This window comes from Danio rerio, chromosome 5, assembly GCF_049306965.1.
Source record: "Danio rerio strain Tuebingen ecotype United States chromosome 5, GRCz12tu, whole genome shotgun sequence".
Classification (NCBI taxonomy): Eukaryota; Metazoa; Chordata; class Actinopteri; order Cypriniformes; family Danionidae; genus Danio; species Danio rerio.
Window position 1 is genome coordinate 21,934,364 of NC_133180.1, and position 13,661 is coordinate 21,948,024.

The 13,661-nt window shown below is 38.6% G+C and overlaps 2 protein-coding genes across 9 annotated transcripts in view; both read left to right on the plus strand.

Annotated features, from left to right (window-relative positions):
* Positions 1 to 4,629, plus strand: part of arhgap25 (Rho GTPase activating protein 25) — a 33,552-nt gene extending 28,923 nt beyond the window's left edge. For 4 of the 8 annotated variants that reach the window (XM_005165169.5, XM_073950653.1, XM_073950652.1 and 1 more), the window contains one exon: positions 602 to 4,629. In XM_005165169.5, the coding sequence (XP_005165226.1) occupies positions 602 to 803 (202 nt within the window). In that variant the 3' untranslated portion in view covers positions 804 to 4,629. The remainder of the gene's footprint in view (positions 1 to 601) is intronic. The other 4 variants (XR_012406018.1, XR_012406020.1, XR_012406019.1 and 1 more) reach the window with 2 other exon arrangements.
* A 3,192-nt stretch (positions 4,630 to 7,821) lies between these two features.
* Positions 7,822 to 11,058, plus strand: bmp10 (bone morphogenetic protein 10). Its single transcript, NM_001130600.1, has 2 exons — positions 7,822 to 8,268; positions 9,977 to 11,058. The coding sequence occupies exons 1-2, from the start codon at positions 7,869 to 7,871 to the stop codon at positions 11,032 to 11,034; spliced, it is 1,458 nt and encodes a 485-aa protein (NP_001124072.1). The 5' UTR covers positions 7,822 to 7,868; the 3' UTR covers positions 11,035 to 11,058.
* Positions 11,059 to 13,661: the final 2,603 nt, after the last annotated feature.

A 13,661-nucleotide genomic window follows, 5' to 3' on the forward strand; every position in this document is an offset into this window, starting at 1 on the left:
GATGGTTGGCATGGCGGCCCAGTGGTTTGCACTGTTGCCCCACACCAAGAATGTCAATGGTTCTAGTGCTTACCAGGCCAATCAACGTTTCTGTTCGGAGTACACGTTCTCCCTATGCTTGCGTGGGTTTCCCTCGGGTGCCCTAGTTTCCTCTCACTATCCAGAAACATACAACTTTAGTTAACTGACTAATCCAATCGGCACTCCTAGGAATTAGTAATGTCTTTAATCCCTAATTGCACACTAGATTGCGACCGAAGGGCAGTTCTTGGGACCTACCTGAGCTTGAACTCCCCTCTCACCCTGCAAACAGGAGGGAGCCCTGGGCTCGAGGATCTTATGAGAACATGTCAAACACACTTTATAATCAATCATCAGCTGAGTGTGAACTCTTGAAACATGTATTATTATCAGTTTTGATGGTTTCGTTTTTTTTAGGATTCTTTAAAGAATAGAACATTTAAAAGAATTACAGGAAAAACTGAAAATCTTATAAATGTATTTTCTGCTACTTTTGACCAATTGAATGCATCCTGGTTGAAAATAAAATTATGGCAAAAAAATTGCAGACATGTCTGTTAATACATTTTTCTGCCTTCAGTCTCCAGCAGAAGAACAAAGAGCTGAGTGCTACAGTGGCAGAGTTGCAGGCAGCACTAGAGGCTGAGCGGCGCTCTAAATCTGCATTAGAGATCTTACTGCGCAATGCAGAGCGCAGCAGGGATGAAGCTCTCACACGCAATCAGCAGCTGAACAGAGAGATCCAGGAGTTCCTGAACAAACCGACTGCTGGACCGTCATAGTGAGACTGTTTAATGAACAAAGTGCCAGCTTAGTCATTTTTTAGCTGTACAAGATCAGCAATCTGGATATCTCTAGCAATTTCCTCAGAGAACCTTCAAAATGAAAGGTCAAAGATAGATGTGTCCATGTCCAGTAAAGACGCTACAGTAAATGACACCTTATGTACAGAAATGACAGAGTTGATCTGGTTATTCCATACACAATGGGATTGTGCTCCGCAAGAAGGCAAGATCTGAACTCTGAAGTGATGCAGTATTGGACTGAACAGTAGAGATTTTATAAAGAATATTTAATGACATTTTATTTAAATTAGCACAGTATCTTAAAAAAGATCCTAATAATAATAACAATAATAATGATGAGAAGAGTTTTTCAAGTGAGCAAATTTTTTCCAAAGGGTATCTTTTACACATTAACTTGTTTATAGTCATTTTGAAGTAAATTAATAATATATACTAAAGATTAAACATTATATATACAATCAAGCATACAGTTGAAACCAGAAGTTTACATACACTCTAAACATAGGCACATAACCATTCTTTTAAATGTCTGATGTTAAATCATACTAGTCATATACTATTTTAGGTGATTATTACTATTTTAACAAAATGATTTACTTTTGCCAAATGCCAGAATACCGAGATCATTTTTTATTTTGGGATTTTTTCATAAATTTCTCGATAGTCAAAAGTTTACATACATTTCCTTAGTATTTTTTAGCTTTGCCTTTAAATTGTATAACTTGGGGGAAACGTTTTGGGTATCCTTCCACAAGCTTCTCACAATAGTTTGCTTGAATTTTAGCCCATTCCTCCTGAGAGAACTGGTGTAACTGAGTCAGATTTGTAGGCTGTCTTGCACACTCTTTTTCAGCTCTGCCCACAAATTTTCTATAGGAATTACATCAGGGCTTTGTGATGGCCACTCCAAAACATTTACTTTGTTGTCCTCAAAGCACATTTTAACTAATTTGGCAGTATGCCTAGGGTCATGGTCCGTTTGGAAAACCCATCTGTGGCCAAGCTTTAATTTCCTGGCTGACGTCTGGAGATGTTGCTTCAATATTTCTACATGATGTTCTTTCTTCCTGATGCCATCTGACGTGAAGTGAACCAGTCCCTCATGAAGCAAAACAGCCCCACACCATGATGCACTAACTTCACAGTTGGAATAGTGTTCCTAGGCTTGTAAGCTTCCCCCTTTGTCCTCCAAATGCAAAGCTGGTTTTTATGGCCAAACAGTTCAAATTTAGTTCCATCCACAGAACATGTAAAAGTAAAGTCTTTTCCCCAGTGTGATTTTACAAATTGTAATCTGGCTTGTTTTATGGTGCTTTTGGAGTAATGGATTCTTTTTTGCCGAGTGGCCTTTCAGCCTATGTCGGTACAGGACTCATTTCACTGTGGATAATGAATCTCTTACCAGCTGCAGTCAGAGTCTTTTGCTTTTGTTCTGGGGTTGATACACACAGTTCGCACCATAGCACGTTCAACTCTGCGAAACCAAAGTCCCTTTAGGGAAGGGGTGTCCAAAGTCGGTCCTGGAGGGCCGGTGTCCTGCTGACTTTAGTTTCCAACTTGCTTCAACATACCAGCCTGGAGACCTTCTAGTACACCCAGTAAGAGCTTGATTAGCTGGTTCAGGTGTGTTTGATTAGGGTTGGAGCTAAACTCTCCAGGACACCCCTGCTTTAAGGCAAATCATTTCAATTCTCGGCGGCCATCTTTGAAACACCTATCGGGCAGTATGCTCAGGCATTCTGTTTGAATGGGGAAACATCAAATTCTCCAAAACTACTTGCCAAGTTTACAATTACATTTCATATTACAAATAAATAATAAAATGAAACAACATCTGTCTATTTAGTTTTGTTTCTAAATGTTCGTATCACACAAAATCTGCAGAAACTCGCGTCTGGTCCTAATCCCTCCCCCGGAAAATTGTCATTCTATAGTGATCGCTGACTGGCTCCTGTGCTAGAAGGCAGGTTTTATTCGCCATAAAGCAATCACTAATTGGCTCCTGTACTGGAAGATAGGTTTTATTTGCCATATAGCAATCACTAATCGGCTCCTGCACTAGATGGCGTGGCTTCGTTTGCCATATTGACATTTACACTTTTCCCCATTCAAAAGTATACGAGTGACACGTCTTGTGTATTCTATAGCTGTGTCTCATTTCAGAGGCTGCATCTTCCGAAAGATGCATGTGAAGTGCGCTGCGGCATCGCGGCACGATGAAGGCTGTGTCGTTTAAAAAAATTTCGAAAGGCTCCTTCAAACGCAGCCTCAAAATACGTCCTTCGTTTCCCCGATAATGAAGGACACAACTTCATTGCCTTCATTTCAACTTCATCAACTTCATACATGATCCTTCATGGCCTTGAACGTCCCAAAATTAATTGCGCACTGATTATGGCAGGACGTTTTTAAAAGAAAACTCTGGATGAAATGTATGAATTCAGTTTTTTTTTTACTTTGATATCTCAATGTTAAAAAACAAAAACAGTATGACATGTCTAACTAAAGAGGGATTTTATAGACAGTTTACATGTTTATGTGTACATGTATGGATCAAAAAAATTTTTTTTCCAGCTTCTGTATACCTTGATTTGCCTTCAGATTGCTTATAATAAGTTACAAACAAGTTACAGTGAACAAATTTCATCCATCCTTCGGAGGATACAGCCTCTGAAATGAGACACGGTTTAAAGTCTTTGGCGAAACAGAATCTTTCTCCTTCCTGAGCGGTATGATGGCTGGACATTCCCATGTTGTTTATACTTGCGTATAATTGTTTGAACCAATGATCATGGCACCATTAGGCATCTAGAAATTGTACCCAAAGAAGAATCAGACTTGTGGAGGTCCACAATTCACTTTCTGATATCTTGGCAGATTTCTTTTGATTTCCCCATGTTTTCACACAAGGAAGCAGTGTGTTTGAGGTTTTCCTTAAATACCTTAAATACCAGTTTACAGTTGTGTCTCCAATTAACTCGAATGTTGTCAATCCGCTTGTTAAGTGTGACGTCACGCGAAGCGGCTTCCGAGTCCAAGCGCTCTATTCAACTGAATGGGGAAACTCATGAAATGGTAATAATAAACGTTTACAAAGTGATTTAAGGCTTTCGAAATACATGATCGCAGTATGTATGTCCATGCCTAATATCCGATGACCAAAAAGTGATTCATTGTTTTATAAATTGTAAAATTTTGGTATTTGTTATGCAGCAAGGCCAGAAATTGTTGTGTACACGATGATTTTATATAAAATTAACTTTAATGTGTGATAGGAATAAAACGTGATCATAAACGAATGATTTCTCCACTCAAATGAATGGCGGCTTGGACCCGGAAACAGTATTACATACGTCACAAACACGTCACCACTTAACAAGCCGATTAGACAAACAGAAACATCCAAAACATTGACAGCATCATCTGGGCTTTTTCAAAGGCATGGTCATTTTCTTGTATGTAAACTTTTGACTTCTAAACAAAGTTCTAAACAATTCTCAAAAGCTTTCTCTCTCAAAATTTTGCTATTAAGCAAATAAAAAAGTTTTTTGATAATCCAAATTTACCTAAAAGAGAAAAAGTTTAGTCAAATTTAACATCTGGCATTTAAAAACATATATAATTATGTGCCTTTTATATGGTGTATGTAAACTTCTGATTTCAACTGAAAATGTGCGGAGAAGTTTAAAAGTTGTGTTATTTATGTGATCACTGGAGTGTATTACACTGTGAACAATTTGGCGAAAAGGACAAAATGCTCTGAATGGGGATTACTGTCAGTAAATAAACAGCTTTTATCTGGCTTTTCTTTCCTGCACCTTCACTTCTGTTGTCTGGTTGCAGTCACAAAGAGATAGTGTGTCAGAAGAGATAAAACGTGACAGAGTGTGAGAGAGAAATTGGAAGAATGCTTTCAGATCAGTATTCACTCAAGAGACCATGTGTGTTTTAGAGAGAGGAAGGGGTAAAGAGACACGGGGCATTACGTAAGGAAGAGAGGACCAGATAGCATTGTGTCTGTCAGCTGTCATAATTAAACGATAGGGAAGGAATTTCCTATTTCCGATCTGTCTTGATTATACAGAAATTGAGCCGTTAAATCGGCAAGTTGATTTTAGGTATATGATCAGGATCATTCATGAATTCTAGTTTGTTCTGTAGGGCTGTTCGATGGACAGTACCAGATGTTTCTCTTGTGCACTTGCTGTAATGGCAGTTGCAAAGATAAACAACACCGTCATCAAGTGTATTTCCTATACAGGAAAGATTATCTGAAGAGGAAAAGAGCCAGAGTGAACATTACAGCATGTGACACCACTGGTTACTGGGTCAACATTTCGTGCCCATACACATAAACCTAGCTTAAAGAAAATTAACCACAATTAACAAAATGACATTTGCTGTTTGTTCAGACTACATGTTTAAAATGAGTTGAAGCAACACAATTATTGAGGTTTTTCTTTTTTTGGGACAGCTTAATTTTATGTTTAATCCACATAAATTTGTAAAAACTAATGAGTTAACTTAATTCTTTCAGGTTGGCCTAACACATATTAATTGTGTGGAACTTAGCATTTTTTACAGTGCATGGTTTAATATAGTAAACAAGGTTTTTTATTTGTTGATTGCCATTTGTATTAAACAAAAACACGTTTCAGTGCTACAATTTAAGGTAACTTTTGTTTGTTTTTTCAATGATATTCTTATCTGTAATGCACAAACACGTTTTTAAACACACGTTTTTTTTTGTTCGAAAACAGAACAAATACAAATCATTAAATAATATGGGTAAATTGTCCAAATGATTAACAAATGGTTAAACGTTTAACAGTGAACAGTTTGTATGTAATGTACTGTAGGTGTGTTCATTCTTCAGAATTTCTTCTTTTGTATTCCATGACAAGATAAAAGAAAAGAGGCTTGGGAGAATATGTTGGTGAGTAAACCATTTTCAATTTGCATTGATTGATTGTTCCTTTAGCCCTTTTACTGGAGCTTTAAAGATGATTGAATGCAGTAAAGAGTGGATTTTAAACATGCAGGGAGTCTTAATATCACTAGAATAACATTAAATTGGTGGCTTCAGTTATCTAAAAAGCAAATTTGACTTATTTTCAGCTGTATTAAACTTCTCATATGCCAGTATTGGTATAACGCCTAATTCCAACTACCAAATTATTACAAATTAGATTGCGGTTTTTTGAGTGAGAGTGAAAAATGTTTGCTACCTTACCAAGTCCTGCAGATTCTCCACACTGACTGATAGAAAAGCTGCTGGGTTTCAAATATTTTTTCTGTGAGCATTGCTTCACTCAATGACACCTTTATCCAGAATCCTCTCCAGGAAACAAACAAATGAAACGGATGGTGATCCTGTAGAACATCTCTGAAAACCGTCTCAACATGAACGTTATGAAATTTAATTCAATGCTGTTTTGGTTACCTATTTTAAATGACAGAAAACTGGTGTTCTAAGATTAACTCTTGCATGCTGTTCAAATCGACTACACTTTCATTATGTTTGTGACTTATTTGCCCCCATTGACTTTGTTTTTAATGACATTTTTTATTACAAAGCCATGACAGAATATAGTCATACATTCTTGGTGGTTAAAATGTGTAATTTTTACTTGATCATCAGTTGACATTATTAGCCCTTTAGAAAAAAGTTTGTAGCTTTTATATTGAGTTCTATGGGTTCACAAGGGTTAAAAACAAATGTTGACCACAGAAAGACCTTATTGTTGTGGATGATGAAGCATCTTGAAGATAAAAAGAACTAGTTTTGTAGATCCTGTGCCTGGTCTTGATCTTGGGGGAGGTATTGTAAGTGGAAAGTACAGTGTACTGAAGCATTACTCTGGAAGTTGCCTCAATACTGTTTTGTCTGATTGGGATGTGCTACTGTATGAAGACCATCTATTGCGTACTGTCATCCTAAGCCTCCTGAGACATTTCCATTGGCCAGGGAGCTGTGTCAACCTCTCAGAGCCAGTGATAAGGGCTTCTCTCCATTTCCGAATGAGCGGTTTGTTTTTGCCACGAGCACAGAAGCTCTTCAGCAGGCACCCTTCTACAGATGATAAGATGCTCCAGAAGTCAGTGAAAATGCAAACAAAATGTTGTACGGAATTTTTGGCATGATTGGTTAGTGTTGGAGTTATAGTAATCTGTGAACAGTTTGAGTGTCCTCTTCCACAAGGAAATATTTAATTTTGTTCAAGTACTGCAAACGTATTTCATTGTAATGGATACTTTCCAGATTCTTACAGAGGCAGACAGATATTCCGATAACAGCACTATAGTGGCAATAAAAGTAGCTGCTTTCAGTCAATCCAGCAACGTCTTACACCTCATTGCAATTCAATTTCCGTCGCATCAAAGATACGGAGGCACTCTTCAGACGTTTGTCAAAAAGAAACGGTCAATGAACTTAGGTCCCAGCACTCATAGGAAGTCATAGGAAAAACAAATAAACACTAGGCCCAAAATCTGCCCTGGCTCACCCACCCAAACAAAGGAAGGGGCTTCTGCACGTATCAGAGAGATGTTTACAAAGTCCTCATTAAGGAAAAGAAAGCCGATAACGGTGCACACACACACACACACACACACACACACACACTATGAACACTAGAAATGCAGAGCTTCCTAGTTTGCAGATAAGGGACAGAGAGAGAAAGTAGAGAGCAAGAGTGAGAGAGAAAGAGAGAGAGAGGAAAAAACATTTGAAAAGAGATGGCACAGAGGGACATCTCTTTCACGTACTGAAACCACCCTCAAACTTTTCAGACATCAAAAGGTGAGAAGAAGAATAAATGCTCAGAGTTCAGGAATAGAGGCACTTTATTGCAGGCATCAGTGTGAGGCTACATATTGAACCAGAACAGCAAGGACAAGTCTACTATCTTAAGTTTTGCAGTGGAGCGTCAACTAAACTTCTGTCCAGGAAAAGTTGTGTACTGAAATTAAGTGCTTTTGATAGTGGATCTATAGATCTCACCTCCTGCACCTATAGCTAATACACATTTGTCTTGCGTCATGGCTGGTAGCAGAAATCACTTTTGGATTATATTTTCATCTGCCACGTCTGCTTTATTGGCCTTTTTCCTGCTTTTCTGGGGGCCTTTCTGTGTGCAAAGTAGCCCCATCAGCTCCCCGGAGAGGCACCGCACTGCTCCAGGGTTGGATGATGGACATGGAGGCGTTTTGGATCCTTCACTCTTGGAGCAGGACAGTGAGGCGAACATGCAGAGCTTGATGGAGACCCTGAAGGGACAGTTTCTGCAGACTTTCAATCTGACCCGTCCCAGCTCTCCTGCGCATCAAGGGGCCACTCGTGTAGAGCCACCTGAGTATATGCTGGAACTCTACAACCGATTCGCCAATGACCGAACAGCAATGCCTTCGGCAAACATCATACGCAGCTTTAAAAATGAAGGTAACTGCATATTTTCCTATTCAATGAGGGCATTATAATCATTTGTATCGTAGGAATTTGTTATTTTTTTGTAAAAGAAAAAAAGAAAAAAACAACAACTTATTTTTCGACTGTTTATGTGATAAATAATGGTTTCCAAAATAATAATAATAAATGTAACGGTAACACTTTATTTTGATAGTCCATTTGAGTATTAGTAGACTGTCTGCTTAACATTCAACAGATATTTAACTGACTATAAGAAATTTTGCAAGTACAAGTCAACTTACAGTAACCCTAGCCCCATTGTAATAATCTTATAATACTTATAATCCAATGAGATTTAGTTGCAATGTAATTAATTAAATATGCAAGTAATAATATGAAGTAATTTGTGATTACTTGAAAATTCGTGAAAAATGTAGCTGGGAAAGACAAATGTTTCTGCTGAAAGAAAAAAAAAAAAAAAAAAAATATATATATATATATATATATATATATATATATATATATATATATATATATATATATATATATATATATATATAAAGAGTCTTAAAAAGGGCGGTGTGGTGGCACAATCACCACACAGCAAAAAGGGTGCTGATTCAAGACACGGCTGGGTTAGTTGACATTTATGTGTGGAGTTTGCTGCAATAGATGTGCTATTGGTGAATTGGTTAAGCTAAATTGTCTTTATAGTGTATGTGTGTGAATGAGAGTGTATGGGTGTTACCCAGTGATGAGTTGCAGGTGGAAGGGCATCTGCTGCATAAAACAAATGCTGGATAAGCTGGCGGTTCATTCCACTGTGTCAACCACTGATTAATAAAAGGACTAAGCCAAAAAGAAAATGAATGAATGAGTCTTAAAGCATTTTTGGTTGTGCACTGTAGTAAATAATTGCACTGTGATTCATGCATGCTGAATTATGAGCAATTTATAGAGACGATAGTGGCTTTTTTGGTAATTAAAAAGAGGCTTTAAGCGCTTTGTTGTGCAGCAATTTAAATGAAATATTCTTGTGTTGTCTATTACCAACATACTCGCTATCGTTTTTGTTACCTACACCAGGGGTTCCCAAACTTTTCAGTCTGCGACCCCCAAAATAACAATGCTAGTGACTCGCGACCCCCAATATCCTCTGAGGTGGTTATAAATACAGAAACCTTGCATGCAATGACGCAGACACACCAATTAAATTTGTGTCAGTGCTTTAAATGTGCCAGAAAGTATAACCTGATGTTATAAAATCAAAATGCATCTGACGCTATTGCTGCCTTTAATATAATGTAATTACCCCAGGGGTCGCAATCCAATAGAACTAGTAACTATAAGCTACTATAGTAACTATATAGTGTATAGTAACTATAAACTACTATTTTTATTTTCAGTATAGTTATGGATAAAATATGTTAATTCTTATGGTTTTATAACCATAAATAGATTTTTGGAAATCACCAGGCGACCCCCCCCTTCATTGCCCCGCGACCCCTCGGGGGGGTCCCGACCCCCACTTTGAGAACCACTGACCTACACCATAAAGATTGTCTAAATTCACATGTACAAATTGTATACATTGATAAACATAAAACAATTTTATGTTCTACTTTTTCTTTTTACATAAATGTAAATTAGTTTTTATTTTGTAATAATTTTAGACGTTTTTCACACGCATGAAGTTGTGGCAATTAGAATTCCTAACATTTGTCTGTCTTGTTCTCTCCAGACTCCTCCTCATACAGTATGGGACCTAGTGGAGTGAGACGACACCCACTTCTCTTCAACGTATCAATCCCACACCATGAGAGAGTCACCACAGCTGAACTCCGACTGTACACTCTGGTCCAGACTGACCGCAACAAATATGCTGGTGTTGACCGAAAAGTGACCATATATGAGGTCAAACTGCTTGAAACGAACAGCAGCCAGCAAGTAAGAGGAGACGATGTTGATGGAGGAGATCAAGCGAGTAAAACGGAGCTGGTGGAGTTAGCATCTCGACAGGTTTATGGTACAGATAATGCATGGGAATCCTTTGACATGACCGCAGCCGTCCACCTTTGGCGGAAATCAGACTATGGGACCACGCACAAGCTGGAGGTCCACATAGCAAGTTTGGACTCTCAGAGTGTGGCCGAAGGTGAAAATATAAGCAATGCCATAGGGGGAGACATGGACATTGACACCAGCCCTGAGGACAAACACAAACCCTTAATGATTGTGTACTCTGATGACCAGAGCAGAGACCATCGTGGAGCAAAACGAGAGCTGAACGAGCTGATCCAGCACGAGACCAACAGGCCAGGCCTTCAAGACAACCTTGAGCTGGAGATGACGGGCCTCTGGGGTGACCTGGGACAAAAAGATGGCATTGAAGAAGATGAGCAGAGCGAGGAGGCTCTCCTACAGATGCGCTCCAACCTCATCTATGACACAGCATCTAGAATCAGACGCAATGCCAAAGGCAACCAATGTAAAAAGAGCTCCCTCTATGTGGACTTCAAAGACATTGGCTGGGACAGCTGGATCTTGGCGCCGACTGGTTATGAAGCCTTCGAGTGTACAGGGGTGTGCACATACCCTTTAACCAAAGACGTTACACCTACAAAACATGCAGTTATACAAACGTTGGTTAGTCTGAAAAGTCCACAAGTTGTGTCCAGGGCTTGTTGCGTGCCCACTGAACTAGATCCCATCTCCCTGCTCTACCTAGATGACGCAGGTGTGGTCACGTATCAGTATAAATTTGAAGGAATGGTAGTGGCCAAGTGTGGATGCAGATAGTATTTAATGGACATGGGGAAGTGGGGTGAAGCTTAGTATTGATTGTAAGGAGACTAAAAGACATTCATTGTCTATAGCCTACATTCCAAGCGGCAGTGGATGAGCACTTACTCCCAACCTTAACAGGAGTTAGCAGGAGTCATGATATCAGTTGTGGAATCAGCCACGTGACAAGGAGCCACAATGCAAGATTTAGTGGGAACGGTGGCCAATTTATCCCTGCTGAATAAGGATTGGGTGGAACATAAGACAATAATTGAACCACTGACACGCCTCGGGATAAATGAGCTGTTCTTATCAGTAGAGACTGAAGTTTAAGTCAGAGATTATATCAACTCCAACTCGTTACATACTTGGCCATATCGTTTTGCGTCAGCAGAGTCCTAGCTAAGTGGGTGTTTCGTGGGGATGGCAGCGAACTCAAGCACCACGGGTCAGTCCAGTGACCCTATCAGAGGCTAAAAGCCTGTGAAACTGCCTGTTTCCAGTTTCCACCAAGCTCCGTATCGTGACACCACCAAGTCAATACGCCGTTTCCTGCCTAACAGAATACATTTGATACAAACTGTCCAAGGATAAGTCAAAGTGTTATCTGAAGAGTCTTGGAAGGGGTAAAACAGACCAGAATGGACCAGTCTGGACTTCTGAATGTATCCGGGTTAGCAGTCTGACTTATGTAAACACTAATAGGGACAATAAGTTTCATTCATCAAGTGCGGCTGTAGCAGAATTCATATGTGATCAGTGTACAGTTTTGTTAGTCATTCATTCATTTTCCTACGGCTTAGTCCCTTTATTTATCAGGGGTCACCACAGCCGAATGAACAGCCAACTTATCCAGCATATGGTTTTTCTTATAATTCATATGTTAACTTCAGTACTTCAGCAATTATTCAGAAAAAACTGGAACCACACGTTAGCAAAAATCACATGCACTTGATGAATGATGGCATTTTAAATATATAGATACTTCATCTTAAATAGATTTTCATAGACAAGGAACATGCCAGCTGACTTATGAGAGTTCTATAATCTGGGTCTGTATTAGGTGTTTGAAGTGGTTTTGAGATTTGACATTTGCTCCTCATACAGTAGGTTTGTTTTTGAGAATCACAAAAGGCTTTAATTGAAGATTAATGTGGAAAGCAACTGGTTTGCGTGTGTTTAATGACAACTTATGAAAATTTGGGCATTTGGCCTCTTATTTTGAAACTTCACTGAAATTCATTAAAGGGATAGTTTCCCCCTAAAATAAAGCATTTTCATTGAATTTAGTAACTCCATCTCAAAATGTACAGTTGAAGTCAGAATTATTAGCCCCCCTGAATTATTTGCCACCCTGTTTAATTTTTTCCCCAATTTCTGTTTAATGGAGAGCAGATTTTTTCAACACACTCTGAACATAATATTTTTATTAACTCATTTCTAATAATTGATTTATTCTATCTTTGCCATGATGACAGTAAATAATATTTAACTGGATATTTTTCTAGACACTTCTATACAGCTTAAAGTGACATTTAAAGGCTTAACTAGGTCAATTAGGTTAACTAGGCAGGTTAGGGTAATTAGGCAAGTTATTGTATAACGATGGTTTGTTCTGTAGACTATCGAGAAAAAAATTTGCTTAAAGTGGCAAATAATTTTGTCCCTAAAAGGGTTCTTAAAAAATTAAAAACTGCTTTTATTCTAGCCAAAAAAAAAAAACCAAATAAAGCTTTCTCCTGAAGAAAAAAATATTATCAGACATACTGTAAAAATGTCCTTGCTCTGTTCATCATCATTTAGGAAATATTCAAAAAAGAAAAAGAAATTCAAAGGGGGGCTAATAATTCTGACTTCAACTGTAGGTCAAAAGTTTATCGAGTCAAAAAACAAAATGAATACTTGTGACTCTTACTGATACAGTCAAGCCCAAAAATATTAATACCTCAAGTCTACATGTAGTGTACTTTGAGATCTTATAAATCAACTCCATTTGTTTGTGCACGAAACCGAACATTATTTGAAACATTATTCCCTTTAATTAATTACCTTCTTGATCTTCTTGACTCCTTGATCGGTGAATGACACTAATTGCAAAAAATGAAACAATAAATAGGGAGTCAATGGGAAAGTTTTGTATGAACTTTTAAAAAGTCTTTTCTGAAAACCATCCAGAATTAAGCTGTTTATATTTTCTCTGGGTTACATTTTTCCCTTTTTTTTAACCCTTGTCTGTATGTCATGAATCACTACTTGGATGTAAGAATGGGACATTGAAAAGGAAACCTCGTTCCATCTGCGACAGGCAGCATGAGTAAGGGGGATGTCGAAGGGGCGCTCACCCCCTCCTGCTCCACATGCCGTGCGAGCTGTGCTTCCGTGCCCTGAGCACGAACGTGATAAGAAGGTGTCAGGACTGAAAAAAACATTTGTGTGCGCACCAAAGACAATTCCAAGCTGCGCTGAGGGTGAGAGACAGACTCTGTGATTCCTGGCAACGAGAGGCAGCTTTTATATCATATCAACGTTTGGATGACCCCAATCTACCCTAAAGCGAAGGCGCATCATTTACTCCCCATCGCTCTCCTCCTGTACTCCTCTGTCATCCCTCTCCTCCTTTCGGACCCTTATCACCACTAGAC

What these genes read in the sequence shown, in the direction of transcription:
- bmp10 (NM_001130600.1), top strand. Translation starts at nt 7,869, where the DNA reads ATGGCTGGTAGCAGAAATCACTTTTGGATTATATTTTCATCTGCCACG. An exon ending in ACGCAGCTTTAAAAATGAAG is followed by an intron (nt 8,269 to 9,976) that starts GTAACTGCATAT and finishes TGTTCTCTCCAG; the next exon opens with ACTCCTCCTCATACAGTATG.